This window comes from Canis lupus, chromosome 13 (genome assembly GCF_048164855.1).
Source record: "Canis lupus baileyi chromosome 13, mCanLup2.hap1, whole genome shotgun sequence".
NCBI classification, from domain to species: Eukaryota; Metazoa; Chordata; class Mammalia; order Carnivora; family Canidae; genus Canis; species Canis lupus.
Genome location: NC_132850.1, coordinates 4,736,400 through 4,764,002, shown reverse-complemented (window position 1 = coordinate 4,764,002; position 27,603 = coordinate 4,736,400). Strand labels below are relative to the sequence as shown.

The 27,603-nt window shown below is 42.6% G+C and overlaps 1 protein-coding gene across 25 annotated transcripts in view; it reads left to right on the top strand.

Annotated features, from left to right (window-relative positions):
- Window positions 1-27,603, top strand: part of MACF1 (microtubule actin crosslinking factor 1) — a 341,210-nt gene that overhangs the window by 274,650 nt on the left and 38,957 nt on the right. For 20 of the 25 annotated variants that reach the window (XM_072771834.1, XM_072771844.1, XM_072771836.1 and 17 more), the window contains 13 exons: window positions 12,454-12,615; window positions 12,807-12,977; window positions 13,637-13,803; window positions 16,734-16,893; window positions 17,263-17,589; window positions 18,550-18,634; window positions 19,167-19,408; window positions 20,296-20,502; window positions 21,914-22,033; window positions 22,468-22,575; window positions 23,779-23,997; window positions 24,900-25,103; window positions 26,793-27,024. In XM_072771834.1, the coding sequence (XP_072627935.1) occupies window positions 12,454-12,615; window positions 12,807-12,977; window positions 13,637-13,803; window positions 16,734-16,893; window positions 17,263-17,589; window positions 18,550-18,634; window positions 19,167-19,408; window positions 20,296-20,502; window positions 21,914-22,033; window positions 22,468-22,575; window positions 23,779-23,997; window positions 24,900-25,103; window positions 26,793-27,024 (2,404 nt within the window). Of the gene's footprint in view, window positions 1-911; window positions 5,435-12,453; window positions 12,616-12,806; window positions 12,978-13,636; window positions 13,804-16,733; window positions 16,894-17,262; window positions 17,590-18,549; window positions 18,635-19,166; window positions 19,409-20,295; window positions 20,503-21,913; window positions 22,034-22,467; window positions 22,576-23,778; window positions 23,998-24,899; window positions 25,104-26,792; window positions 27,025-27,603 lie in introns of those variants that run through there. The other 5 variants (XM_072771853.1, XM_072771848.1, XM_072771852.1 and 2 more) reach the window with 2 other exon arrangements.

The window sequence follows — 27,603 nt, the reverse complement described above, 5'->3', positions numbered from 1 at the left end:
GGTCGGGACGCGGCGGGGGCGGCAGGGGGTCGGGCCGGCGGGGGAGGGCGGGGCTTTCCTTTGTCAGGGGATTTGCGCGGCGCGGCCGGGCCTCGCGCGGGGACCGCCCCCCTCCGCTCGCCCTCCCGGGGGCGGGGCTCTCCCCGGTGCCCCGGGGCGCGGTGGGCGTGGGCTCGCGGAGCCGAGCGGCTGGCGCCGGGCTCCCTGGCCCCGAACCGCGCCGAAGCGCCGCCCCCGCCGCCTCGGCCTCCAATCCTCTCCGCCGCCCCCTCCCTGGCGGCTCGGGTCGCTCCTCTTCCCTGCCCCCGCCGCGGCTCCGCCTCCGTCCTCCTCCCCTCGGCCCTCCGCGTCGCGCTCCCGGGCTTCCAGGGGGGCTGCCCGGGCGGGGCGGCGCGGCGCGGCGGCGCGGGGAAGGGGGAGCAGAGCCGCCCGCCGGCCCAGCACTTGCGGCGAGCGGCGGGCGAGCGGGCCGCTCCGTGCGAGGGAGGAGGGCTCGCCCCCGCCCGGCCCGAGCGGAGCCTTTTGTTCCCAGCCAGAAGTTTGCATGCCGGGACCGTGACAGCTGCGGGCGGGGAGGACGGCGGGGCCGCGGGGCCGGCGGTGGCGGAGAATAGAGGCGTCTGCTTGACATGCAGCCCACGGCGCGGCGGCTGCGGGCCGGGGACTGGCGGCGGCAGGGGAGGCGGCGCCCACAGCACGCGGGACTCAGCTGCCGGAGGGACAAACTAACTTCCTGAGCGCGGGACTGGAGGCCGGCGCGGCCCGGAGCCACCTGCCAGCCTGCGGTGAGGCATCCCTGGCCCTCGGGGTGCGCGGCACGGCGCGGGGGAGTGGGCCGCGCCGAGCGAGCCCTGGGACCGGCCCTCGGCCGCGGCTGCAGCCTGCCGGCCTCTCCAAGGCCCGGCGCCCGGCTCCGCTCGCCTTGTTCTGCGGCCACAGCGCTGGGCTGTTCTGGGAGCCACAACAATGCCATGATGTTTTGGAGACAGGAAGCCCCAAGCTGGCCCCGAATGAAGGACTTCCTGTGTTTAAAGTTGCAGGAATATCCGCCGACTAGCCCAGTTCAAATGCAAACACCCGAACTAGGGAGGACGGATGGCTAATTCAGACCAGCTGGACTCTCCAGGACTGGAACTGAGGATAAAATGAAAGGAATTCTTAGGAGCTTGGGCCATACTTGAAGACTGGGGAGGCTGTGCCATTGTTATTAAAGGACACAATTGGTATAAAGCTTCTTTCCAACTCTGGGTGAGAAGTGAGTGGAACTAGATACTAAGACTTGTCAATATCAGATGTTTTGTTTGTTTTGTTTTTACTGACTGAACTAGAGCTGTGCTCTTAAAAGACCCACAAAAGAAGCCATACAAGGAATTATTTTGTTTGTTGACTAGATTATACCACTTAACTGGCTGCAGCTATGAGGCTGTTAGCCCGTGAGGAAAAAGCTATTTCTCTTAGAGCTTTTCCCAGAATGACTTCAGAGTTGGACTTGCAGGCCTTTCTGGAGGGCAGATCCTATTGGTGGTTCCGGGTTGTGAACATGTAAAAGGATTTTTAACCTATGGAGAATGCATTTTTGGGTAACCGGTGAAAAACTTTTAAAAGGTTGATGTTTCATCTTGACTGAAAAAGTATGGGTAAGCCACTCAGCAGGCCGGACTGTTTAAGGCAGAACCCCACCTGCCTGGGGAAAGGAGAGGAAGAGGATGGCTATATAGAGGATTGTTATGTTCCACAGCGATCTATATATGATACAATGAGGATAAATGAACAAATTGACCAGGGGTCAAAGCTTAATCAGACATCAAAAAGCACCATGGAAAAGATGGAAGGAAGTACTATATCCAGTAATGGTACGTTAGGAGCAGCATCTAACGTTTTTGAATCTAGAGCACCAGAAGGCAAAAAGCTGGATGAGAGAATAATATTTGATGCACTAAAGTTAAGCAGCGATGTGCAGAAGTCAGCACCCGTGCCACCCAGAAGGCGACCAAATGCAGAACGCAAAGACAACATTAACAGGAGATCATGGAAGTCCTTCATGCCACCCAATTTCCCAGAATTTGCAGAAAGGATAGAAGCTTCTCTCAGCGAGGTTTCAGAAGCTGGTATTTCAAACCCTTCCCTGCAAGAGAAGAAGGAATCCAATTCTGCATTAACAGAGAGTTCTGGTCATTTGGACCACAGGGAGCCTCAGTCAGAGTCTGTGACTCTGGAACATGTGTCTAAATCCATAGATGTTCCAGAAGGGCAGGATGTGAAAAATTTAAGTGGAGAGTGCCAAGATTTCAGATTGCAGCCGCACAGTGAGCGCTCTCCCCATGAATTCCAGCCTTTAGAATCAGAAGCAGCAGCAGCAAGTGGTAACACAGATGTAATGCAGGAACACAGATTCTCAAGTGCAACCTGGCCCAGAGCCATGAAAAGTTTAGCTAAGGGAGGCTTCAGCGAGAAGCAGCACCCCCTTGGGGACACAGCCTGCACTGTGGAAATGCCACCTCTCTCCCCTTGCCTGAGTGAAGAGCTGTTGGATCCAGAATTGCATGTTCTCATAACTCCCAGCCTGAGAGAGAAAACAGAGTCTGAGCTCAAGTTTGAGGAGGATGAGCGATGGATCATGATGGAGGCTGAGGAGGAGTGGGAGGAAGAGAAACTGTCAGAGAGAGGAAAGATTTTTCTAATGGCAGATGAGAAAAAGAACAGCCTGGCAGATATTTCTGAAGAAAGAGAACAAGCAAACGCTGTAGCAGTGGCAGAGGATGGCGTCGACTGCTCGGCTGCTGTCTTGAGAACTTTTGACGACCTAACTCTTGGTCACATTTGTTGCTCTGATGGCCTACAGTCAGCTAAGAACCATTTGGCTTCTGTTCTCGACGATGCACCTCTTGATTACAGCTCTGTACTCACAGGTGAGAGTGCTGTAGGTGAGCTGACAAACAGAACTGCTCAGGGGCTGGAGGGTCTCGTTTCCGACTTAGAATGTACTGTTGGTCCTATTGATTCAGAACAGCTCTCCGACACCGATTCAGTGCAGATGTTTCTTGAACTTGAAAAGGAGTGTTTATGTGAAGAAGGAATAACTCCTCTAGTTGAGCTAGAGAATCAAGCCTCTTCTGAAGGGCTGGCCCCATCCCAGGATGCAGAAAATGCACTTGTAATTGGTCATGTTCCAGGGGCTGCCTTAGAAGAGGAACACATAGGCCTTTTAAATGTAAGGGTGAAAGACTCTGATACTGGATTGCATTGTGAATATTTTAATGCCCTGGATTCTTCTCAGGTGCCTAATGCTATGGAACTTACAGTCCACTCTGATTCCATGAGAGACACTTCCACTGTTAGTGAGGAGGAGCGTGAAAAAGTGCCTTCTAGCGCTGAGACTGCAGGGGAATTTAAGTTCACACACCCAGCTGATCTGGAGTCACTGGGCCTAGGAGGACTGCCCAATACTGATCACAGGGCTTCCCAGGAAGAAGACTTATCAGGCTTTGTAGCTGAGCTGGCCAAAGAAAATGGCAGTTTGTCCCAGGTGGACTGCAGTCACTCTGAGGGGAATGTTGGGGAGTGTGTTGAGAGGGTCCCCCTCAGTCGTGCTTTTAGCTATGAACTAACAGATGTTACCTCAGGACCTGAAGTAGAGGTGTTCTCATATGATTCACATTTACTAACAGATGAAATGCATTTGGAAAGTGAGAAAGGAGCTGTTAATCAAGAAAATAACAGTCTGACTTCCTTGGGGAACGTGGACCCTTGTGAATTGTCTAAAGAGAAGATCTGCGATGAGGATGGTGGGGGGCAAGAGCTGGGTTATGAAGCCAAGCTTTTGGAGGACCAAGCCCTAGCACATCTTCACAGAGCCTCACCAGAGCAGATCTTCCGGGATCTCCAGAGCAAATCCGCAGAGTCAGGTTTTCTGAATCTGCCCCAGCTGGTTGGAGGACTGAGACATAGCAGAGATGGAGTAGAAACTGTAAATGATACAAAGCCCAAGCTGAATGTGGCATCATCAGAGAGCGGGGAGACAGAAATGAGAGATTCAGAATTGTTGCTGAGTATCTTTGTGGAGGAACAAGTTACCAAGGCTAGTAGTACTGAACCAGTTTTGGAGGGATGGATAACCATCCCCCAGAAGCCTGCCCCAACTGCTGCAGTGCCCACTACAGAAGATGCCCTAGATGCTGCAGTGCTCGTCCCAGAGGAGGATGCCCCAGTTGCTGTGGTGCCTGCCCCAGAGGGAATGGCTGTAACTGCTACAGTGCCTTTCCCAGCAGCAGACGTACTAGTGGCTTCAGTGGCCACCATAGAAGCACATGTCCCAGTTGCTTCAGTGGTCACCATAGAGAAGGATGTCCTAGCTGCTGCTCCAGCTGTTGCAGTGTCTGCCTATGAGGGGACTGCTCCAGTTGCTGCAGTGGCCATGACCGAGGAGGATGCACCAACTGTTGCAGAGCCCTCCCCAGGAGGGACTGCTCCAGCTGCTGCAGTGCCCACCACAAGGGATGACATCCCAGAGGGATCTGTCAGCCCAGCTGCTGCAGTGCCCACTCCAGGTGAGCCTGTTACCCCAGCTGCTGCGGTGCTCACCCTGGAGGAGTCTATGATCCCAGCTGCTGTAGTGCTCACCCTGGAGGAGTCTGCGATCCCAGCTGCTGCAGTGCTCACCCTGGAGGAGTCTGTGATCTCAGCTGCTGCAGTGCCCACCCTAGAGGAGTCTGCAGCCCCAGCTGCTGCAGAGCCTACCCTGGAGGAACCTGCAGCACCAGCTGCTGCAGTGCCCACCCTAGAGGAGCCTGTTATCCCAGCTGCCACAGTGCCCACCCTGGAGGAGCCTGTTAGCCCAGCTGTTGCAGTGCCCACCCTAGAGGAGCCTGTTAGCCCAGATGCTGCAGTGCCCACCCTGGAGGAGCCTATTAGCCCAGCTGCTGCAGTGCCCACCCTAGAGGAGCCTGTTAGCCCAGCTGCTGCAGTGCCCACCCTGGAGGAGCCTGTTAACCCAGCTGCTGCAGTGTCCACCCCAGAGGAGCCTATTAGCCCAACTGCTGCAGTGCCCTCCCCAGAGGAGCCTGCAGCCTTAGCTGCTGCAGTGCCCACCTCGGAGGAGCCTGCAGCCCAAGCTGCTTCAGTGCCCACCCTGGAGGAGCCTCCTACCCTAGTTGATAGAATGTCCATCTTGGCGGAGCCTGCAGCCCCAGCTGCTGCAGTGTCTGCTATGGAAGAAGTGTTCCCTACTGGTGTACCCTTCCTGGGAGATTTTGCCCACACTGATTCAGTGCCTGTCTCAGAAGAAGGAACTCCTGTTCTAGAGGAGGCTTCCCCTGCTAGAATATGGATCAAGGAGGACCTTGATTCCCCAGGATTTGGAATAAAAGAGGTGGCTGGCACAGTACTGCATGGGAAAGTACCCCTGGCTGCAACTGATGGATTAAATTCAAATGAGGTAATTGTTGCTCATTTTGTTGGGAAAGGATCTGGGGAGTAAAGTGAGATTTGCAAGCTCTCCGAGTTAATGATTATAAAGGGCACAGCTAGTCCTTTGGTTCTCTTTGGGGCCCTGGCTTTTCTGGTCCTTCTATTGCATTTATGGGGGAAATAGGTCTTACTTTGATTTAGTGAAAAACTTGACAATTCGTACTCTTGTTTTTTTTTTATTCAGTGATAAGCCAAGGCCAAGGAAAACAGGATTGTAAACCGTCATTGGTTTACATTTTGGAAAAGATTATTTGCAGGAAAGGGTGATTCTGCTTTTGAAAATGGCAGGAAGCATGTTCTGTCCTAAATCAAGTGGCTGCTCTTTAATCGGCGATGTCAGCAGTGAGGTTGGAGCTGGAGTATGAGCTTCGGAGAGAGAACTGGGATACTTAGCACTTGGCAAGTTAGTTTGATGTCCTGAGTCTCCAGCTGGATTATTTATTAAGGCAGAACCTTGTGAGGATAATGAGATAACCCATGGGAAACACACGTATGTAAGATTTCAATCACTGTCAGTATCCTCCCCCTTACTCTTCCACAGATCTGTGTTGGTTAGTTGAAAGAATTCACCAGAATAGGTTGGGTGAAAGCAATATCTGGAAGTATGAATAATTGCTTTTTAATACAAATATATGTTTCTTAAAGCCAGGATAAGGTGTAATAGTGTTTACAAAAAGAGGTATTTTAGCCGTCTTGTCAAAAGTTGTGTCCTGAAGCAAGTCATTTACTTTTTTTCCTGGACCTCTTGTTTCCTAATCCATAAAATAAGGGAATTGGGCCAAGTGTCCTGAGGTTCTGAGATTCTTAATGTTAGAGAACAGAATGTGTTAGGAAACTGATGGGAACACTGTTCACACATCCTTGAGCGCTCCTAGTCAAAGACATTTAAGATTGGCTGCTTTCACTGTCCCAGTGTCATTTGGTCAGTGGTAGAGAATGAAGGAGGTAGAAGTTTCGTCTAATCTAATGCAATCGGGGATTATGGAGTACAGAGGTGGTTTTGAGTTTATACCATCCAAAATAGTGCCTTCCTTGTAGTAGGTATTCACTGTTGACTGATGGACCGAATGTCAGTCTCCTGAATATTATTCACTGTGGTTGCTGCAAGAAAGATGGGTTTCATATCCACCCCATGGCAGAGCCTTTCCAGGCAGCCTTGTTGCTAGAGCACCAATTAAATCAAAAAGTTATTTTGATTGCAGGCCACTAGCTGACAACTTTGCTACAGATTCATTTAGTTTAGTGGTTGGTGGTGGTGTCACCTTGGGCTTCTCCAAATATTTTGTAATATAGCATCCCATCAAGCTATAATGCATCACCTTTCAGACTGCTGCATTGATTCCATTTTCTGAATTTTACTGAATTTGAGAGTGACATCGGGATCCCAGTAACCTGTCCAAAGTCACGGGCATTCTTGATTATACAGAATATTTTTAGTATAAAGTCTACAGCAATAATCCATGAAATACAGGGATTAAGTTTGTAAGGAGCTGGTCAAAACTGTATAAAGGAAAAACTCAGAGGAACCCTTAATATCAGTCTCAGATCTCTGTTTCCTCATTTACAAATGAGTAGATGGGACTAGGTAATTTTTGAGGATCCCTTCAGTTGCAAGAGGTAAACATTTTATGAAATATTGCCTGATACAAATGGGAGGAGAAGGCAGTGGTGGGTTGCAAGCAAGGTTGGTCCATCATCTTTGAAGTATGGTTACTTTATGGAATATCTGGAAGCAAGCAGATGCCTGCATTTGTGTACAAAAGAAGAAATCTAAGCTCTCACCCCAGCCAGGACATTAACCAATAAGAATGTAGAGAGGCTATTCTGAATATACTTAATGAAACAAAACAAATATCATTATAGAAGTGACACAAGTATACAAATTTTGCAAAACTGGTGAAATATTATTGAGAGAAAAAGTTTTTCCAAGATGAGAGATGTATGGATTTCATGTCTTCCCAAAGGGTTCCTAGGGGCAACTGATCCTGTCATTTTAATACATAAACACTTAGAACTCGGCAAGTGATCACACTCAAAATGTGGTTTAGATTCTGTGTGTGTGTATACACAAATGCACACATGACTAAGATAGATATGAATTTTGTAATAGCATTAACGAGAGATTGGTAGAAGAAGCAAAATGCTAGAACTTGTTTCCTCTCTCTTTAGTGGGACCCTAGGCCCACTGAGAGCAATCTGTGGCTATTTAAACCCTCTTCTCTTTTGCAGACTTCCTTAGTCTTATTTCCAGACAGATGTTAAATGGAAGACAAAAAATCTTTTATATAAAATTAGGGATTCTATAAAATTCAGAATTGTCAGGGAGGTCTTTTAAAGAAAAAATTGCAAGCCCCACAATCTTAGCTCAGTGTTTGAACACTCAACTGATCAGAACTTTCCTAATTTGTCTTCTCTAATACCATTTCTATACAAGTATTCATTCATTCACGGGACAAATACTTATTGCATACCTACTCTGTGCCAGGTATCAGGGCTCCCGCAGTGAATAGGATGGGCATAGTCCTTGCCCTTGTGGAACTTATACTGTATTATCAGGGCTGGCAGATATTAACCAAAAAGGACACAAATATATGGGAGTGCCTGGCTGGCTCAGTCAGAAGAGCATGTGACCTTTTTTTTTTTTTTTTTTTTTAAGATTTACTTACTTATTTTGGAGGAAATGAGAATCTCAAGCAGACTCCCATGCTGACCACAGAGCCCCACACCGAGCTCAATCCCACAACCATGAGATCACGACTTGAGCCGAAACTAAGAGTCAGATGTTCCAACTGATTACACCACATAGGCGCTCCAGAAGAGCTTGTGACCTCAGGGTCATGGGTTTGAGCCCCACATTGGGTGTAGAGATTACTAAAATAAATAATAAACTAACTTTAAAAATAAGACACAAGTATATAGCTGCAAATCACAGCAAATATTTTGAATAAAAAATAAAGGCTTAAATAAATAAGAGGGATATTTAATTGTGTCAGGTAAAGGATGGTGGAAGTTACTTAGAGAGTCAGAGGGAAGAATACCCCAGGCAGAGGAAATGGAAGGTGGGAAGAGCTTGGGATCTTAGGACTCAAAGAAGACCATGTGGTTAGCCCATAGTGAGTGAGGTTCTGGAAGAGGGCCCTGAAGTAAATCAGGAAAGGTAGGAAGAGGCCAGATGATGCAGGGACTAAGACATTTTCAAAAGAATCTATACTTTAAAAGCCATGATAAACTATTGAAGGATTTTAAGTAGGGGAGTGAGACGATTTATTTACAATTTTTAAAACATTACTCTCAGCTTAAAGATAGAGAAAACCAGTCTACATGGGCAGTACACATTCTCACCATTGGTTGGGATTTATGAATTTCACATCTATTTGGTCTTATCCTTTATTTGTTTAAGGATGATTGGCATGAAATACAAAAAACACTGAATGGTTTGAAAAAACAAACCAGGGATCCCTGGGTGGCTCAGCGGTTTAGCGCCGGCCTTTCGCCCAGGGTGTGATCCTGGAGACCTGGGATTGAGTCCCACATCAGACTCCCTGAATGGAACCTGCTTCTTCCTCTGCCTGTGTCTCTGACGCGCGCGCGCTCTCTCTCTCTCTCTCTCTCTCATGAATAAATAAATAAAATCTTTAAAAAAAAAAAAAGGAAAAGAAAAAAACAAAAGAATCACGCTGTCTGCTGTGTGTGGAGTGCATTATAGGGGATCAAGGATAGTAGAGAGGCCTGCTAGGTTACTGCAGTTGTCTGGATGGCTTGGACTAGCGAGATGTCAGTGGATTTAAAGGCAGTTGATTGGATTCAAGATATATTTTGGAAGTAGAATCAACAAGACCTGACAATGGCTTCTATGTCAGGAGGGAGGGAGAAAGAAAAGGGAGTTATCAAGTTTGGCTTCTAGGTCCTAGTTTGTACAACTGAGCAGATGGAAGCAGTAGTAAATTGGTGATTTGAAGAACAGATTTGGGAGAAGAGGAAAATAGGAAGTACTATTCAATTTTGGAATGGTTAGGTTCTTGAGGTACCAATGATTCATTTGTATGGCAATATTAAAGTATTTGGATTTATGGATATACATATAAATTTTAGCCGTAAGCATCATAGTTAATATTTAAAGCCATGGGAGTAGATGGAATTGCCAAGAAGAGAGCATAGAACATCCTCCCCTGATCTTCACCCCCCAAAGATGAACCTTTGGAGGTCTAGGAGAGAAGGAGGAAGAGAACAAAGGAGATAAAAAATGGATCAGGCGAGATGAAAACTGGGAGAATGTGGTATTACCAAAGATAAGTGTTTTAAGAAGTTCTTTGGGAAATTTTCTGTTTTATGTCCCAGTTGCATCTTACACTCTTACAATAATTTTTACTAGTGTTCTGCTCTGGGAAATGTCTGCCAGCTCTGGTTGGTTAATAACATGGCACAGCCCCATTGAAATACTGAGGAGTAGGAATTTTAATGCATCTAAAAGCACTGATTTTGCAGAACAGCTTTATTTGGGAGTTGAGAGAAGGGAGCAAGTGTTTTCAAATGTACTTTCTATAACATTCTGTTCACTTGTGTTCAAAATAAATATTTAGATAGTATTTATTTTGAAGTACTTTCATAGATTTTCAGACTTCTGGAAAAAAGATGAAATACCCATTCCCTGTCAACTTAATCCATAGAGTAGAGATTGAGAAATGAAAGAAGAAATCTCTAATGCTTCTATAGAAGATGTTCATTGACAAAGTAAATGCAAATTTTTTTAAAAAAGAATTGGCTCTATATTATGAAAGAGATTACTAGGCTATTTAAATATATTTTACTTTTCTATGTCATTTATATCACTACCCAGTAGAGCCTCTTGCCAACATGGAGATATTCTCTCTATCTGTACTGCCCAGTACAGTAGGCACTTAGCCACAGGTGGCTGTTGACCACATGAAATGTGTCAGCGTGGGTGAGGAACTGAATCTTTAGTGAAATGGCCTCATATTGGATGCACAAAAGGAATTTATTTATTTTTAAGATTTTATTTATTTATGATAGAGAGAGAGAGAGAGGGGCAGAGATACAGGCAGAGGGAGAGGCAGGCTCCATGCAGGGAGCCCGACGTGGGACTCGATCCCGGGGCTCCAGGATCGCGCCCTGGGCCAAAAGCAGGCGCTAAACTGTTGAGCCACCCAGGGATCCCCTATTTATTTATTTTTAATATTTCATTTATTTATTCATGAAAGACACAGGAGAGAGAGAGGCAGAGACACAGGCAGAGGGAGAAGCAGGCTCCATGCAGGAAGCCCGATGTGGGACTCGGATTATACCCTGGGCCAAAGGCAGGCGCTAAACCATGGAGCGCCCCTTAGGGATTCCCCACAAAAGGAATTTAAATGTCATAGTAGGAGACAAGATTTGCTTACTGGATAAAAGGGGCTCTTCGGTGTGGACTTGACATCTTCCCTCCTTACCTTTGGCTTTCTTTCTTAGCCTTTCCAACCCCCCACACCCCACCACCACCACCATTTTGTTGCACTCAAGCAACTTAAAACACAGGAGTTGGTTTTTTCCCTTTTGCTTTGATTTTTCCCCAAAGAAAACATCTTTAGTAGAAAATGGAATCATAGCACTTGCTTTTTCTGGGAATCATGTTGTTGGGGAAACAGTAATTTTTAGCTGAACCGCCTTGTAGTGTTGCCTAACAAAATATGGTGTAATCAAATTATAGTATAAAATGAAGCTCACTGGTAATTACCTTTGTAACCTTCCTTTTTTTAGTGTTCCCTAGGGCTTTTCCTCCCTGATGACTCACTTATCCAGCCATAGCCCATTCTTTCAAGAATCATTTTCCTAATCCAAGTGTGATCTGTAGTCTCATATGGGCCAAAATTAATCTTAACCCAAACTTATATTTTTCTTTTATATTTTTGTTCTCTTCCATTTTCTGTCATTCTTTGGCTTTAATCAACTCACCTGTATCACTGAAACTGAAGGGACAATTTATGGGAGAAAAAAGAGTGGAAATAGATCCAGAATGGATCTATAAAATGTATGGAACGTGGCTGATTTTATCCTCTTATAATTGAGGAAACTCTGATCTTAGAGACAATTATTTATTTCATTCTTTTCCTTAATACCATTTGAGTGTCAAAGTATTATTTTCTTCTCTTTGTTTCCTTTTAGAAACTTCTAAATCATAATAGAGCTTATTAGCTGCAGTAAAAAGAAACACACTTTTTTGGTTACAGTCCTTCACATTGTTTTAAAATTCCATTGTTTAATGATAAACATTGATATGCAGTATTATAGTTTTTAAAATACTTTATGTATATCTGCATTTCAGAGTATGTGTCTGAAGTTGGTAAGGGCATTTCCCAGTATTAGTGACACATTTCCCTTTGTAATCTCAGGAATACTGCTCCAAAATTATTAGCGGTGTGTGGTCTGTGGCTCTGGTACAGAATGGACTTAAATGATCACAGGGGAATTAAGCTATGAGGTTGGCGTTTTTCACAACATTAATAATGTTTTTGGCTAATTGAGTTATTAGCCCTACTCAAAGAAGAGCATCGCATGTATCGGTGGTCAGTTAAAAACTATTCCCCAAGGTATTTTTAATCTCCAATACTGGTCATTTGGTATTATTCTTCCCTTTTAGGATTGATATACATCACACTTTTATGATACCTTGAGGCTGATGCTTCTCTGTTCTCTATAGCTTTTTGCATTAAAAATTAAGCAAGCAGAAACCAACCAACCAACCATGAATCATTGGGTTAAAGACCTAAGTAGTGCCATAACTCTCTGTAATTACTTGTCCATAGGAGGATCTATTGAAATATGAAATCACGTTTTTTCCTTGATAGTTTCCTGTACAAATGGCTTGTTTTCTCTTTTTATTCCTGCTGCTCCTTTGTTAAATCTGAAATCTCCCAAGAATGACCAGTCATTGTGTGGTATAAAGGGTCTGAATGCTGCCTTTAGATTAAATCTTGCCTTGCAATTATCTAGATGTTTCAGAAAGAACAGGTGGATCCCCTTCAAATGAAGCTACAGCAGGTGAATGGACTCGGCCAGGGGTTGATTCAGAGTGCCGGAAAAAACTGTGACGTGCAGGGTTTGGAACATGACATGGAAGAGATCAATGCTCGATGGAACACACTGAACAAAAAGGTGAGTGACCAGGGGGTAGCTAGTGCCCCAGGAATGGATAACTTAGAAAAGACATATCTCAATCTGAGGTTTCCCTGCAATCTGAATGCAAACATAAATTTAGCAGTTGTAATCTCTAGTTACAAAAGGGACGTCAGTGATTTTAAAAGCTCCCTCCTTTCTCATAATGAGCCTCTGCATCTATGATACAGGTCGCACAAAGGATTGCGCAACTGCAGGAGGCTTTGTTGCATTGTGGGAAGTTTCAAGATGCCTTGGAACCGTTGCTCAGCTGGTTGGCAGACACTGAGGAGCTCATAGCCAATCAGAAACCTCCATCTGCCGAGTATAAAGTGGTGAAAGCACAGATCCAAGAACAGAAGGTAAGCGAGAATGTTGGGACAGTGAACTGGAACAGCCGTAGGGAGTGGCAGACAACACATGTGTTTAGAGTTCAGGAGCATATTCCGGAGTTTTAGGAGACTCCTGACCTAGTTTGTATGATCATGAAAAGAAAGGTGGAAGCTGATTTCAGCCTCCTTTTGAATCTACCAGCTGCCTGTGGCACGTATTAGACCGAACAATTGTATTCGTTTGTGTCCCGCTTCGGTGTTTCATACACAGCTCTATCTTACGAGGTTTTTGGTGTTTTCAGGGTCAGCAATGGTCTGAATAAGGTTGTATATCATGTATAAGGTTCCATCTGTATTTTTTGTTGGTTTAATTCCCATTTCAGCTCATTTTCCTCCTGGTTCAAAGTAAGTTCCCTGTTAGTCACATAATGACCATCACTCCTTCATCTAAAGACTGTGTATCTAAACTCAGTGTATGAGAAGTTTACGTGGGTGGTAGGAGCTATTCCATAGCCCATGCTTTTGCCTCAGGACGGGGGAAAAAGCCACCATTATTTGATTCACTTTAGGATTTGGTGGGGTGGGGTTTGGGGATCTTTTGTTTATTTGTATTTTCTTTCTCTGAATTCAGATTTTAAAGTGACCTTGTGTTACTGCTTTTCATTCTCCTTAAACATTATGTGTACTAGTTGCTCCAGCGACTCCTCGATGATCGAAAGGCCACAGTAGATATGCTTCAAGCAGAAGGAGGTAGAATAGCCCAGTCAGCTGAGCTGGCTGATAGAGAGAAAATCACTGGTCAGTTGGAAGGTCTTGAAAGTAGATGGACTGGACTGCTCAGCAAGGCAGCAGCCAGGTAAGGCCAAAGAGGTTTGGAGGAATGGGTCAGAGAAGGTTTCTTTTGTTCAGTTTTTGACTTCCTATTGTTAGGGTGCTCTAAAAGGTCCTGGGTGAGTCATAGAGCACTCTAGAAGGTGTATAATGGCTTCTGTCTTAAAGAGGAATAAGTTTTTGGAGATGATCCTCATAATCACAGTCACTCTCAGGAAGTAAGCCTCAGCTACTCCATGAATTTCTGAGAACTGGAAGACTCCTTGCTCTGTGTTGTTTTTCTGCTGAGATATAATCATGGTTCCAAACCGACAGACACCAACGCCTGCAATCCAGCCAAGTTATTTTCTGAGTTTTTGAGACAGATTTTTTCCTCTTCATATTTATAAATAATACTTTTGATACTTGGAATTGAAATCTATCATATTTTTTTTCTGATAGCTTATTCCAATATTAGATGTTTTTACATCCCAGAGCTAGTCTGTGATTCTGTTAAATATATGGACATTTAAGGGATGCATAAGTAGTCTTCAGTAAGTGGCCAAAAGATAGGCAGTATGCTTTTCTCCTCCGAGGAAGTACTTTCTCCTTCCATAGCTATACCCTAGCATTGCCTGAATGTCTTTTGCCTTCTATTGTTTGCAGCTTATTTGTTTTTTAAAGATTTTACTTATTTTTCTGACACAGAGAATGTAAGCAGGGGGAGTAGCAGAGGGATAGGGAGGAGCAGGGAGCTCAATGCAGGGTTTGATCCCAGGACCCTAGAATCATGACCTGAGCTGAAGCCCAGTTTAAATGACTGAGCCACCCAGGCATCCCATACTGTCATCCCATACTGGGGCATCCCATAAATGCTAGCTAGTTAGAAATCCATATGAGAGTAGTATAGGCAATCATTTATGATTGTATGCTTTCAGTTTTCTAGGTAGCCACTGTCAGTTGTCAGCTATCTAGCTTTTCAGGCTCCTTATTTCCACTGGCCTGTGATGTGCTTAATTCTGAGTTGCAAAGTATTGTTCCATATTAGAGGGAGAAACAAAAATGAGAGAACTCACCTTATTTTTATTTCCAGATTGCACTACTTTTTTCCTTCTCTTTGTCCATTTCCATTAATAGCGCCATTTGCAGTTATCTAGGCTTCAAACCTTAACCTCATTTTTAGCCTTTTTCCCGTGCTCTTTTATGTCCTATGTCTATTAGGATGCTAAATTCTATTTTACTTCTGTAATGTCTTCCCGATTCATCCATTTCTCTAATTCCCGCTCACCTACCTCAGTTCCTGACTTGCACTAGTCCACTTGAAGTAGCTCACCTGAGGTAGCTAGTTCCCTAACTCATTGTTCCATTGCTGCTTACCCTCCAGCTTCCCTTTTGCCTTGCTCAGAAATTTAATGACTCCCTATTGCTTATGAAATAAAATCTAAACTCTTTAACCCAACACTGGAAGCCCTCAGCTTTTGGCCCTAATCTACATTTCTTAGTTTCTGCTCTTCTTCTCACTCCTTATGTTGTAGGTAAAGTACACCATATTCTTTTTTTTTAATTTTTATTTATTTATGAAAGTCACACAGAGAGAAAGAGAGAGAGGCAGAGACACAGGCAGAGGGAGAAGCAGGCTCCATGCACCGGGAGCCCGATGTAGGATTCGATCCCGGGTCTCCAGAATCACGCCCTGGGCCAAAGGCAGGCGCCAAACCGCTGCGCCACCCAGGGATCCCTGTACACCATATTCTTCAGTATCTTCTGTCACTTTGTAATTCCATGTCTTTACTGACAATATTGCCTCCTCCATGAAATACCTGTGTTTACTTCTTCCTGCGAAGTTTTTGTTCCCTCCCCTTCCTCTTAACTACTGTAATTCTTTATTTGTATCTTTATTTTATTTTATGTACTTTTGCATGCGTGCTTTTTTCCTCTCGAATGAGTGAATGATTATATATAAAATGATTTATATATAAAATATAATTTGTCCAGGACACACAGCATAGGACCCAGCACAGGTCCTGTTTAGTAAAGGTTTGTTGAACTAAAGTGCGTCATATACTTCCAGGCCTTTTAAATGACATAGCATTTAGTCTTTTCTTAATGATTCAGAGACATAATTGTGGCCTTTTATTATTAATCTGTGTGTTAACAGAGGTCTGTGGAGGTTTTTCTTTTTCCTATCAGGCTTCCTCTCCCCTTTGTAATTTGCTGCTTTTAATATACAGGATAGTTGAAATCTAAGCTTAGTATGAATGTTACATTAAATAAGATTCCAAGTGAGCTCTGAAGTCTATAGTTCTTTTGACTGCCACGTGTGTTGGTAAATTCAGCTATTCCGAGGTCATTTTTTTTTTTTTTTCTTTTTTGCCTTAGATCTGGATTCAAAGTTATGTTCTGGTGCTTGAAATCACTAGAACCAGGGAGATGGTGGAGTTGTAGTTCATAGTCTGCCTTTGCTCCTCACATGCTCATTTCTCTGAACTCACAAGTGAAGGTAGCAATGACAGGGAGAGAAATGAAAACTGATTATTTATTTTGACTCCTTTAAACTTTATTTTGGTCTCATGTTTAGATGATACATGTGCTACATCCCATAGGAGAAAGAGTATTAGAAAGTCTGATTCTAATCCTCATTGCACTGTTAACACTCACTGGGTGAAATGGACAGATCTTTTTTTAAGCCTTCAGGGTCAGTTTTCTCTTTTGTAATAATGGAATATGCTTTGAACCCAAGTCCAAAACATTTCCAGACACACCCTCCTCCCCCCTACCTTACAGGGTTATGACAATCAAAATAAGGCAATGCTTATGGGAAGCCTTTAAAACCACAGAGTGCTATGTATATGTGTTCTGTTTACTATTGATGCTTAAAATGTACCTGGTAGAGATTGATCTTTCACTGAATATAATACTATTATCAGTCGTTATGTAAATTTTTGCCTGAGCAGTTTGTTCTGTATATTTGTGTAGGCAAAAACAGCTGGAAGATATCCTGGTTCTGGCCAAACAATTCCATGAGACAGCTGAGCCTATTTCTGACTTCTTATCTGTCACAGAGAAAAAGCTTGCTAACTCAGAACCTGTTGGCACTCAGACTGCCAAAATACAGCAGCAGATCATCCGGCACAAGGTAGGGAGAGGCTGTTGGTAAGTGAAAACATAGCACTGCAGTCAGAAATCCTAGAAATTAACTGCCAGTAACAGTTGAGAAGATATGTTTGGTGAGATGGGGGGAAGGTGATTTTTAAAAGTTGAATTTGAAATATGGTCAAATTATCCATTAGAATAATCACATCCTTGAAGGAAAAACAGCAATAGACTAATAGGCTACCATCAGGAAAAAACAAGCTTTTGTTCTCACTTTTAATATTATTTTTGCCTTTCAGTAGGTGAGCTTTTTATATTATTTAATTTATTATATCATTTCTTATTCATTGTTTCATGTTTACTTTTCATTTATTCTGTTTCTGTTACTCGTTTTTTCCATCTGGATTTCTAGGCTCTGGAGGAAGAAATAGAAAGCCATGCAACAGATGTGCACCAGGCAGTCAAAATTGGGCAGTCCCTCTCCTCCCTGACATGCTCTGCAGAACAGGGTGTGCTGTCAGAAAAGCTAGACTCCTTGCAGGCCCGATACAGTGAGATTCAAGACCGGGGCACTCGGAAAGCAGCCCTGCTTGAACAGGCACTGTCTAACGCTAGACTGTTCGGGGAGGATGAGGTGGAGGTGCTCAACTGGCTGGCTGAGGTTGAGGACAAGCTCAGTTCAGTGTTCGTAAAGGATTACAGACAGGATGTCCTGCAGAAACAGCATGCTGATCACCTGGTATTCATGTTTTCCATTTTTATTGGTCATGTTACTAAGTTGTTTTGTCATTTTGATTCATGTTTCTCTTCATTTCTTTTTCTTAATTCCAAACATTTCAACTTAATTTTATACATAAAGCACAGAGTTATAGACTTGTTGCTAGGGACTAACCTATTCTTAGATGAGTCCATGGAAATACTTGTACTTACCAGACTGAATCAATAACTATAGAAGATGATCCAGAGTACAGTCAGGGACCATCTCGATTCCAACTCATGTTTTACATCATTAGGTAAATGTATCACTCAGTTTCCATCTGAGTTTTATGAAAGAAAATGTAATTTAACAGAACCAGAATACCTAAGTACTGCCCAGGGTTTGACCATATAGCTATAACTTCTAAAATATTTCTAGAATTTATATGCTGAAATTCCAGGGATTATTTGTCATCTTAATAGAAATAACAGTTTGCTCTCTTTTCATCTCATTTTGATGACATTTCTTTGGGGATAGTAAAAATAGGCAAAGCAGTTGTTTTGTCATTGTTGTTGTTTTAAATAACCCAAGATTCTTCTACTTTGTTGACTTCAAATACTGAGAATTTTTAAGCAGGGTCCTGATCGAGGTCATCCTGTTCTTACTGACTTTCTTTTGAACTTTCTGAGTCTTGGTTTTGGACATAGTAGACATTTCTGCTGCATTCTATTTCTGCCTTTCTTGAGCTCGGGTTTGGTACCAGTAGATTGGTAAAACCGATTTGATCCTAAATCTCTTCTTAGCCAATACAAGGGAGAACTTGCCTATAAGTATCAGATTTAATTATTTTGAGTAATTAATGAAGTAACCAAAGAGATAAGGAATCAAATATCTGATATGTAAACTGACCTGGTATTTGTCTCCTTACTTTAAACGTGGTCTCACCTTTCTTCCCCTTTGTCATGCCATAGCTTTAAGATTAATGCTATTCTTCCCTTTCAGGCTTTAAATGAAGAAATCATTAATAGAAAGAAGAATGTAGATCAAGCTATTAAAAATGGTCAGGCTCTTCTAAAACAAACCACAGGTACTTTGAAAAGTATATCTCTTAGCAGCTCTACAGTCATGCAATCACATATCCCTGAAATAAGCATCTTGCACTAGCCACTTCTCTTTGTATATAGGAGAAGCTTAGTGTTCACTGGTTGTATTACCATGTGCTTCTAGAGACTGGCAGCCTAGAGTCCTATTTTCTGCTAAATCTTTTGAAAACTAAAAGACCTTGTCTCACATTTGGTTGTAGATGGTGGCTCCCCCTGCCCTCTAGTGTGTCCAAGGCCAGCATCATGGAATGGTGCTGGGAACATCTAGAAACACCTGCAATTGAGTTCAGATCTTAATAGACTCAGAAGTGGCTTCTTTTATTAATTAGAAGTATTATTTCCCACCTCCCTTTGTGTGGGATAGTAGGTGAAATTGCTGCCATAGGGAGAGAGCATCTATCTATAAGATTTAAGCTCTGACTTAAAGAAAGGGGGATTAAAGAGACTTCCTCATCCCCAGAAGGAGACTCCTTCATATTCTCTGAAATATAAATAATTGTATGCTGTTCCCCACAGGTGAAGAGGTATTGCTTATCCAAGAGAAACTGGATGGAATAAAGACTCGCTATGCAGACATCACGGTCACCAGCTCCAAGGCCCTCAGAACTTTAGAGCAAGCCCGGCAACTGGCCACCAAGTTCCAGTCTACTTACGAGGAACTGACCGGGTGGCTAAGGGAGGTGGAGGAGGAGCTGGCAGCCAGTGGAGGACAGTCTCCCACAGGGGAGCAGATACCCCAGTTTCAGCAAAGACAGAAGGTAAGCTGTCATTTTTTTTTCCCCAAGGGAAAAAAAGGTTTTTTTTCCTCTTAAAATCCTGAAGTTCGGGCAGCCCAGATGGCTCAGCGGTTTAGCGCTGCCTTCAGCCCATGGCGTGATCCTGGAGACCCGGGATCAAGTCCCACATTGGGCTTCCTGCATGGAGTCTGCTTCTCCCTCCCTCTGCCTGTGTCTCTGCCTCTCTGCCTCTCTCTCTCTCTCTCTCTCTTTCTCTCTCTCTCATGAATAAATAAAATCTTAAAAAAAAAATCCTGAAGTTCAAATTTTTAAGTTTCATCACCAACTCTCTCTACCTTAAAAAAAGTTCTGCCTTGTTTCTTGTTTACTTATGGACAATAAGATTTAATATAAAGGCAGACTTACATAAGACCACTTGATATGGTCTGAAGGGGAAAAAAAGATTGAATCACAGGTCCCTGGGAAGTTTGCTTCACAGGTAACATTTTAAAATGTACTTCTGTAACTCATTCTCTAGAGAGTGTTTCATGATTATATTTGACTCTCCTGCAGGATCTAGTGCAGTTCTAGATATGCAGAAATCCTTTGTAGGTACTTACCAAGTTAAATGTGGTTAAAGAATTATTTTATTACTTTTGAAGTAAGGAGGAAAAAAAAAAGGCACTAATTATTTTACCCAGAGCCAGTCTGGCCCAAGAAGTGTTGCAGACAGTTCTAAGCAGCAGCTAAGCCTACAGTCAGGCTGTGGAATGATTGAAAAATCTGAGACAAGGAAAAAAAAATAATTGGAGGAAGGAGGTCAAAGCCCTGCTGGGATGTGTGGTAGAGATAGCACTTTCCACCCAGCACAGCTGCTAATGTGCTTAATTTAGCAAGGAATGGCCTGAAAACTTTTTTTCCCTCCTTAGGAATTAAAGAAGGAGGTCATGGAGCACAGGCTGGTGTTGGACACAGTGAATGAAGTTAGCCGTGCTCTCTTAGAGCTGGTGCCCTGGAGAGCCAGAGAAGGGCTGGATAAACTTGTATCTGATGCCAACGAACAGTACAAGTTGGTCAGTGACACTGTAGGACAAAGGGTGGATGAAATTGATGCTGCTATTCAGAGATCACAGCAGGTAATGTTTATAGACAACTCTGCATTAATATTTTAGGCAGCCAGGGGTGTGTGTATAAAGTACAAAACTATGACCCACATAAATACCAGCTCAGGAATAGGAATGATGAGATTAAGCTAAATCTGATGCAACAAATTATTTCAGTGATGGGAAGTGATTGGGTAAAGGTATGTGAGGATGGATCTTAGTTTGACCCAAAATATCTGACCTTTTTTTGAGAAGACAGGAATTTGTGGTAGAGTCTGTGCAAGCCCTCTTCTCAGCTATTGCCCCATTAAGATTTTGATAGAAGTAGATAATATCTAGGACCAAAAGGTCCAAATGCATCCCAGTCTTACTTTGACATAATCAACTGTTTTAGCATTAGGTGGTAGAAGAGGGGAAGGAACCAAGAACTATAATTACTATCAAATATGCTAACCAAAATAGCAGAGCCATCCAAAATAGAACCTTGCCAGTAAACACAGGTGTCATATTTCCCTTGATATTTTTTCCTTCCTGCTTTCTGGAAAAGTCATTTGCTTTCCTTTGTAGCTGGATATGCACCTATTAATGTGTCATGGTGCAAAGTAAATATAACATGACTTCTTGGGTTCATAGTGATAAGCAAAATCTTTGTGAACCATGTAGAAGTTTGCTCTGACTTCAAGTGCATCCCCAACGTGTCTTTATTGATATCCCTAATCTTGGCCAGATATTTAAGATATCAAGTATGATTAAGAAATCAATCATACTTGAAGGAGCTTATTTTCCTCTTTAAAAATATACTAGTGTAGGTTGGTAAAGTTGAAGAGAAAAAAAATTAGGAGACCCTCATTAAACTGCAGTCACATAGAACATGTTATTCATTTTTCTTTGTTTCTGCATGACCCTTTAAAAGTTGAGTGTTCTCCTGGGTTTTTAGGCTTCTTCGGCTGAGCAAGTACTTCCAAGTTAATTTGACTTAACTGCCTGCTGCCATGTTTAACCATATATTTAATCATGTAACTAAAACTACTGTTCGGTGTATGGGTAGGAAAAGAACTGGCAGAAAGAGCACAGTCTCATAAAAGCATTGTGATTAGAAGTATATTTTTAAGAGTGTCAAGTTCCATTGTTGTTTCTAGCTCTAGGACCACTAATGGGGTTTCGTAACTTCTTTTTAAAGAAGTTGAAATAGAAAAAAAAAATAAAATAAAAAAATAAAGAAGTTGAAATAGTATCAACTCATATTTGTTGAAGTATAATCCATTCCAAATTGTCTGCATCTTGATTTATGATTTTATGAAATTCTCCCATTTTGGCTTTACTTTGTAGATAGAAACCATACTAGTGAAAATCCAGACCTTTCTGTGTTGAAGAAATTATAATTCTAAGGACGAGGACCTTTGTTATACGTAACTTATTCATTTTCCTTTAATAAATCTATTAGTATGAGCAAGCTGCTGATGCAGAACTAGCTTGGGTTGCTGAAACAAAACGAAAGCTGATGGCCTTGGGTCCAATTCGCCTGGAACAGGACCAGACCACAGCTCAGCTGCAGGTACAGAAGGTAAGTGTAACACTGATGTATCCACTGTGCCCTGAGCTAGTAGAATCTTTACCAACTTAGAGCACCATAGAGTTTCTGACTATCCCAGGTGGAATAATGCAATTTGATGATGATGGATATATATTAAAAATATTTGTTAAGATGAGGAAGAGATTTTTGGCTTTGTGAAAAGGGAGCAATAGGTTCATTAATTTAGTAAAGAATAGTTAGCAGTTTTCTGGATGATTTTTAGGAGAGATGATACTTTTGTAAGCTAGTAAAAGATAAGCACTGAAGATGTAGGGATAGGCAGAGTGTCAGACTTCATAGAATAGTTTTGATGTGGCTTTATCAGAGCAAGGAGTAAGGAGTTTTTCATAGATTGTGTCTAACATTTCGGTAACACGGCTTGGTGTCCTTTTACTTCATGACCTAACTCTAGTTCACTTTCAAAGGCTTTCTCCATTGACATCATTCGACACAAAGATTCAATGGATGAACTCTTCAGTCATCGTGGTGAAATCTTTGGCACGTGTGGGGAGGAGCAAAAAGCTGTATTACAGGTGAATTGCATTTATTTATTCACTGTGTTTCTCTTGTCTTGACCATGGTGAATCAGTACAATTGTGAAATGATAAAGAAGATTTTTCCCCCCACTATTACTGGTAATGGTATTAAAGTGCAGCTTGGGGCAGCCCAGGTGGGGCAGCCCAGGTGGCGCAGTGGTTTAGCACCGCCTGCAGCCCAGGGCGTGATCCTGGAGACCCTGGATCGAGTCCCACGTCAGGCTCTCTGCATGGAGCCTGCTTCTCAACCTCTGCCTGTGTCTCTGCCTCTCTCTCTCTCTCTCTCTTTCCATCTCTATGAATAAATAAATAAAATCTTTAAAGTGCAGCTTGATGTTCTGGGGGATTCACACCCTAACTCTTTGTGCTCAAATATCCAAACAGTCCTACTGTATGATGGGAAATACAGTACAAATCTGTTTTCTGTATAATAGAGGAATTGCTTCTTATCTTCAGTCCATAAGGATCTTCAAGTTACCTTTCAAAATATCTATGATAGATTTTTTTCAGAACCATATGCAGATATTCTTTCTTTGGGTCATTTTATTTTACTTTATTTTATTTTATCTATCTATCTATCTATCTATCTATCTATCTATCTATCTATCTATCTATCTTCAGGTCCTTTTAAATGATCGTACCCATTTCTAAAGGGATTGGCCAAGAGAGTTGGTTTTGTTTTGTTTTTTGTAGACCAGTTTTGTTTGTTTATATAAAGGTTATGGTTAACCACTGTTTCCTCAGAAATATTCACAAATTGAGCTACTCTCTTTAAACCTATGAAGCATAAGTGTTGGGTTTGTGGAGACATTTTTATCAGAAGAGTCAAGTAAAATTTGATGGCCAAAGGGTCCATCACGGGCCCTGAGATGTTCTGTCTTGAACTGATTTGTTGTAATAATGCTGTATCTGAAGTTATGTGTCATCATTAAAAGGTTAATGCTGTGTTCTGCTTTCTTTGACTGTCTTTGAAACTACTTTCATGTGTTAAAAAGGCTAGAAGCAACGCATGTATATAATAGGAAAAAATAGAAAATTTGGGTAAGTATAAGGAAAATATATCGATCACTTTTTGCCCAGTTAATACGTTTCTGCATTAAAGACTAAAATTCTTTAGTTTTTAATGTATATGCATCTACATTTTTCCTTAAAAAAAAAAGGTTCATAATAGTAATAAATTTTATACTTTGTTGTTCATAGGAAAAGACAGAGTCTCTAATACAGCAATATGAAGCCATTAGTCTGCTCAATTCAGAGCGTTACACCCGCCTCGAGCGGGCTCAGGTCTTGGTGAACCAGTTTTGGGAAACTTACGAGGAGCTCAGCCCCTGGATTGAGGAAACCCGGGCACTGATAGCACAGTTACCTCCTCCAGCCATTGATCATGAGCAGCTCAGGCAGCAACAAGAGGAAATGAGGGTAAGGAGCATGCTGGCTTTTATTTCATTGCAGAATTGAACGTGGGCTCCACGATTTATTTTAAAACAAGATATTTATTAGTGCCTACCAGGTGTAAGTTCGGTGTTATGAAGCTATTTTTTAATCAGCTAGAATTTCTTTGCACAATACAAACACATAACTGAATTATTTCCCTTGTCCTCAATACAAATGCATTCAAGTAGAGGAGCATGGAGATGTCAGAGATCTGGTGCTGCAGAAGTAAAGAACTAAGTAAACATCAGGGAATTTTTCATCTTTCCAGCTACAGCATTGTGTTGTGAGATGTGGGGTGTGGTTGGTTGGCTTTTTGCATTTGGTTAGACCCTAGCTGGAGTGAGATCTGTGAAGAAAGGCAGAGAGCATTATGTTTCTTTAATTTGTGGTTGATGGTTTGCGCTTATTCTTTTCTCTGTGTTCCTATATGTCGAAGGATATAAACTGGACGGAACCGGCAGTAGAGTCCAGGCGTGGTTGGATTACTATAAATGTGTGATTTATGCCTTGTCCTGCTTCGTGTCTGTCATTTGGGGGAGGGAGTCAGACAATTAACCATGTAAATTTTAATAGAGTACACTAATATTTATATGTACAGAGGAGGGAAATTAAACTTGTATCAGTGGGGAGGGATGGGGGTAGTGAGAGAGTATGTGTCTGGGAGGGTTCCCAAATGATGGGGTATCTGATGGCTTTTGAAAATTAAGAGAATTAAGTAGCATTAGAACCTAAGACTTAGGTGGGGTTTTTTTCTTTCATAAATGGTGAGATGCTGGGATTTGCTGGTTTTTAACAATTCAGTTTGTTCCTCTCAAAGTTGATACGAGTTCTGATCAAAGTATTTAGGCAAACTGGTATAAAAGCCTTCACTTTATTTTTTTGCATAGCAACTCAGGGAATCCATTGCCGAGCACAAACCCCATATTGATAAGCTGCTAAAGATAGGCCCACAACTAAAGGAGTTAAACCCAGAGGAGGGGGAAATGGTGGAGGAAAAATACCAGAAAGCAGAAAACCTGTATGCTCAAATAAAAGAGGAGGTGCGCCAGCGGGCACTGGCTCTGGACGAGGCTGTTTCCCAGTCGGCTCAGGTATGTGTGTATGTCTTCAACTGTCCTGTATTCTAAGCAGGAGGTCTCTGTATCAGGTGTGCCCTTGCGGTCTTGAATGTCTAGACCAAGTGATGGTGATAGATCATCAATAGACCAGGAACTTTTGCCTCTCTACATTTTTTTAATCAAGGGAACATTGATATACTGACACGGGGAGGGTGGGTGGTAAACTCATCTTGGCTACTATATTCTGTCTGTGGACAGTTTCCTTGAAAACTTTATATTGTGATGAGTCTTTAGCAGGGATGATTCTGAATGAATTCACCTTGAAGCAACAAATGTGTCATGTCAGATTCCTATTTGGCTTATTACTTTTGAAATTTAGAGGACAACACATTAGCTTTCTTACTCAAGAGGCCACCAGCTAGCCCCTGGTTCAGAGAAAGATGCTTGCGTAGGGAGAAGTAAGAGCCAAAGAGACACCTAAACCACCAGCAGTGGAGTTTAAAGCATGTAACTACATACTTTTCAACTAATATATTACTGTTAGTGGTATTTTTGTCATGTCTGGGTATTTTATTCCTATGTTTAGTCTCAATATTCTTGGTTAATATTTGTACTTACTCAAGTTTTTCCCCCCACCTTCCGTCCCATCTCTCACTCACATTGTGGAATGTGTTACTTTGTGTTGTTGCTGCCTGCTCCTGTCTTCCCCACATCGTCACATTTCATTGTTGTGTTGACCGCGCCCACCATTACAGATTGCAGAGGTAAGGTGCCCACCCCCACTGGGATAAGGGGGTTCTTATGAAGCTGAGAATTGAGAGAGTTTACCTAGAAGGAAATGTCCTTAACTGTAGTGAAATAAGTTTTATTAGTGTAGTTTATTACGGCAGTCTTACTTGGGGTGAAACCTAGAAGTGAGGGAGTGGTGGGGAGTGATTTTGTTGAGGAAGACCCATGTGTCTTTCCCATAAGACGCTTAGAGGTGATAAGCCTTATTCCAGTGAATCCAGAGTTGGATTTAGAGAGCTTTTGAAGGAGGCAGGCTTATCTGCATTGCCCGCTTTTCCCCCTTCACTGCTTCAGATTATAAATGAAAATTTTATGATTATAGTCTTGTTATTCAAAGTACCAGAAAAGTGGGAAGGTAAATTGTTCTTTGAGAATAAAGATAGATTTGACCTTCCTTAATTACCTTTCATCATGCCAGCATTTTCTCTTCTCACTATTACATATGGTGGGTTATTAAGCTGCATGCCATGTTACTTTTAATCTTCAAATCATGTGGCATATTGAGTTCCCATTCATTTACACAGTTGGTGGAGGGCCTCTAACTTGTTGGTCTAATCTGTTTGCATGCAACTGTCATCTGAGATGTTGACACACTGACACTCACCAGTTTCATGGTCTTGTCCCTTGTCACACTAGTTGGAAAGGGGGGGAGTATTGTGACGGCACTAATGACTTGAATTGACTTTTGGCATATTAATATCTTTTTTTGTTTGGAAAATAAACATTTAATTTCTTTTTTTGATCGGCCAGCACTGGTATGCTATGCCCAAAACAGTTTCTTAGGCAAACCTAACGCTTGACAGCCATCGGGCTAGGCCGAATGCAAGTTATCCTAAGCAGTAGTAGATTATACCCTAGCTTTATTCCCTAACATTTACCCTAGAAGTGAGATGAAGTATTGCTGTGATGGCTAACGGTCCAACATCTGTTTAGTTCCATGATAAAATTGAGCCCATGTTGGAGACTCTGGAGAATCTCTCCTCTCGCCTGCGTATGCCACCGCTGATTCCTGCTGAGGTAGACAAGATCAGAGAGTGCATCAGTGACAATAAGAGTGCTGCTGTGGAGCTGGAAAAGCTGCAACCTGCCTTTGAGGCCCTGAAGCGCCGTGGAGAAGAGCTCATTGGGCGATCTCAGGGAGCTGACAAGGATCTGGCTGCAAAAGGTACCTAATCTAATGTGTCTAATTTATTATTTTTTTAAAGTAGGCTCCAGGGCCAAGATGGGGCTTGAACTCAGGATCCTGAGATCCAAGACCTGAGCTGAGATCAAGAGTCATATGCTTAACCTACAGAGCCACCCAGGTGCCCCTGAATCAAATTAATATTTAAAGAAAATCAGTAGAATAAATTTTAGGCTGTGGTTACTCCAGCACACCACCAGATATATTTCACTGAATGTGAAGGCAGTTCTCAAGTAATGAGTATTCCACAAAGCCATTTGGAAGTCATTTAGAATTCAGAACACATCTCCACATTGAAACAAGATTACAATTGGTAGTTAGATTCCCAGGCCAGGAAACAAATGTTCTTTTAACCCCTAATATGAGTAAGCTGCAGTATCCATAGGAGGTGGAACATAACCAGCTTTTGTAACACTTTATATGTGAAACGTTGCGAGTTCAACACAACGCCGGAAACAGAGTACTCATCTCAGCCCCTTTATAAGTTAGGTCTTTTGTTTTTTTAAAGATTGTATTTATTTATTTCAGAGAAAGGGGGGGCGGATCCCAAGCAGACGGCCT